Source organism: Puntigrus tetrazona, chromosome 7, assembly GCF_018831695.1.
Source record: "Puntigrus tetrazona isolate hp1 chromosome 7, ASM1883169v1, whole genome shotgun sequence".
Lineage (NCBI taxonomy): Eukaryota > Metazoa > Chordata > Actinopteri > Cypriniformes > Cyprinidae > Puntigrus > Puntigrus tetrazona.
In genome coordinates, this window is record NC_056705.1 from 8,245,588 (window position 1) to 8,246,465 (window position 878).

At 40.7% G+C, this 878-nt stretch overlaps 1 protein-coding gene across 2 annotated transcripts in view; it reads right to left on the reverse strand.

Annotated features, from left to right (window-relative positions):
- The window catches only part of LOC122349633 (aryl hydrocarbon receptor nuclear translocator 2-like), a 21,366-nt gene that overhangs the window by 6,607 nt on the left and 13,881 nt on the right, over positions 1–878 (reverse strand). For both annotated transcript variants that reach the window (XM_043245750.1, XM_043245749.1), the window contains exon 6: positions 176–251. In XM_043245750.1, the coding sequence (XP_043101685.1) occupies positions 176–251 (76 nt within the window). The remainder of the gene's footprint in view (positions 1–175; positions 252–878) is intronic.

Below are 878 nucleotides of genomic sequence, written 5' to 3' on the forward strand. Positions count from 1 at the left end.
TGTGTGTGTGAGTGTGTGTGTGAGTGTGTGAGTGAGTGTGTGTGTGTGAGTGAGTGTGTGTGTGAGAGAGTGTGTGTGAGTGTGTGTGTGTGTGTGAGTCAGTGAGTGAGTGTGAGTGTGTGAGAGAGTGAGTGTGAGTGTGTGTGTGAGTGTGTGTGTGTGTGTGTGCGCGCACCTGAGACAGGTCATAAGCAGTCAGTCCGTCTCTCTGGTGCACCTCCAGCTCGGCCTGCTGTTGCTGCTGAAGCTGCCTGTGATAAAACACACACAACACACGGCTTTAACACGGGCACCTGCTGTTCATCACGCTCCCCAATGAGTAAAAGCGTCATTAACTGCTTGTGCAGATTACCCCCGTACACCAGTCAGATAAACGACCCCGAATGAATATTCGGTTTCAGCGAAAACAGATCAATCACGTGCGCAACACTCCGATCCATATTATTTACACACGGCCTAAGTTCATCAAAGCCAAAAATCAGCCTCGGTGAAACAGTGTGGGAAATCGCATGACATTATGATGAATTTAGCACGTGCACATTTCTACTTCACTTCTTCTACAGTTTGGGTTGTCAGACAGAAACTTGAACCGCAATCTATATTCAATCCCGAAAATAATCTATTTAGTCCATAATAGAGTATTACATACACTTGATCTACTGAGTGCTTATAGGCAGCATGCTATATATATGCTATATATATTAAACTACTAATAAAGCAATTTAGTAATAGTTTTATTTTTATTTTTATAATAGTTTTATTCGTTTTTATTACTACTACTACTGCTATCAACAACACCTATATACCAATAACTATCTACACACACACACACACACACATATATATACATATAAATATACATAAATACATACATATAT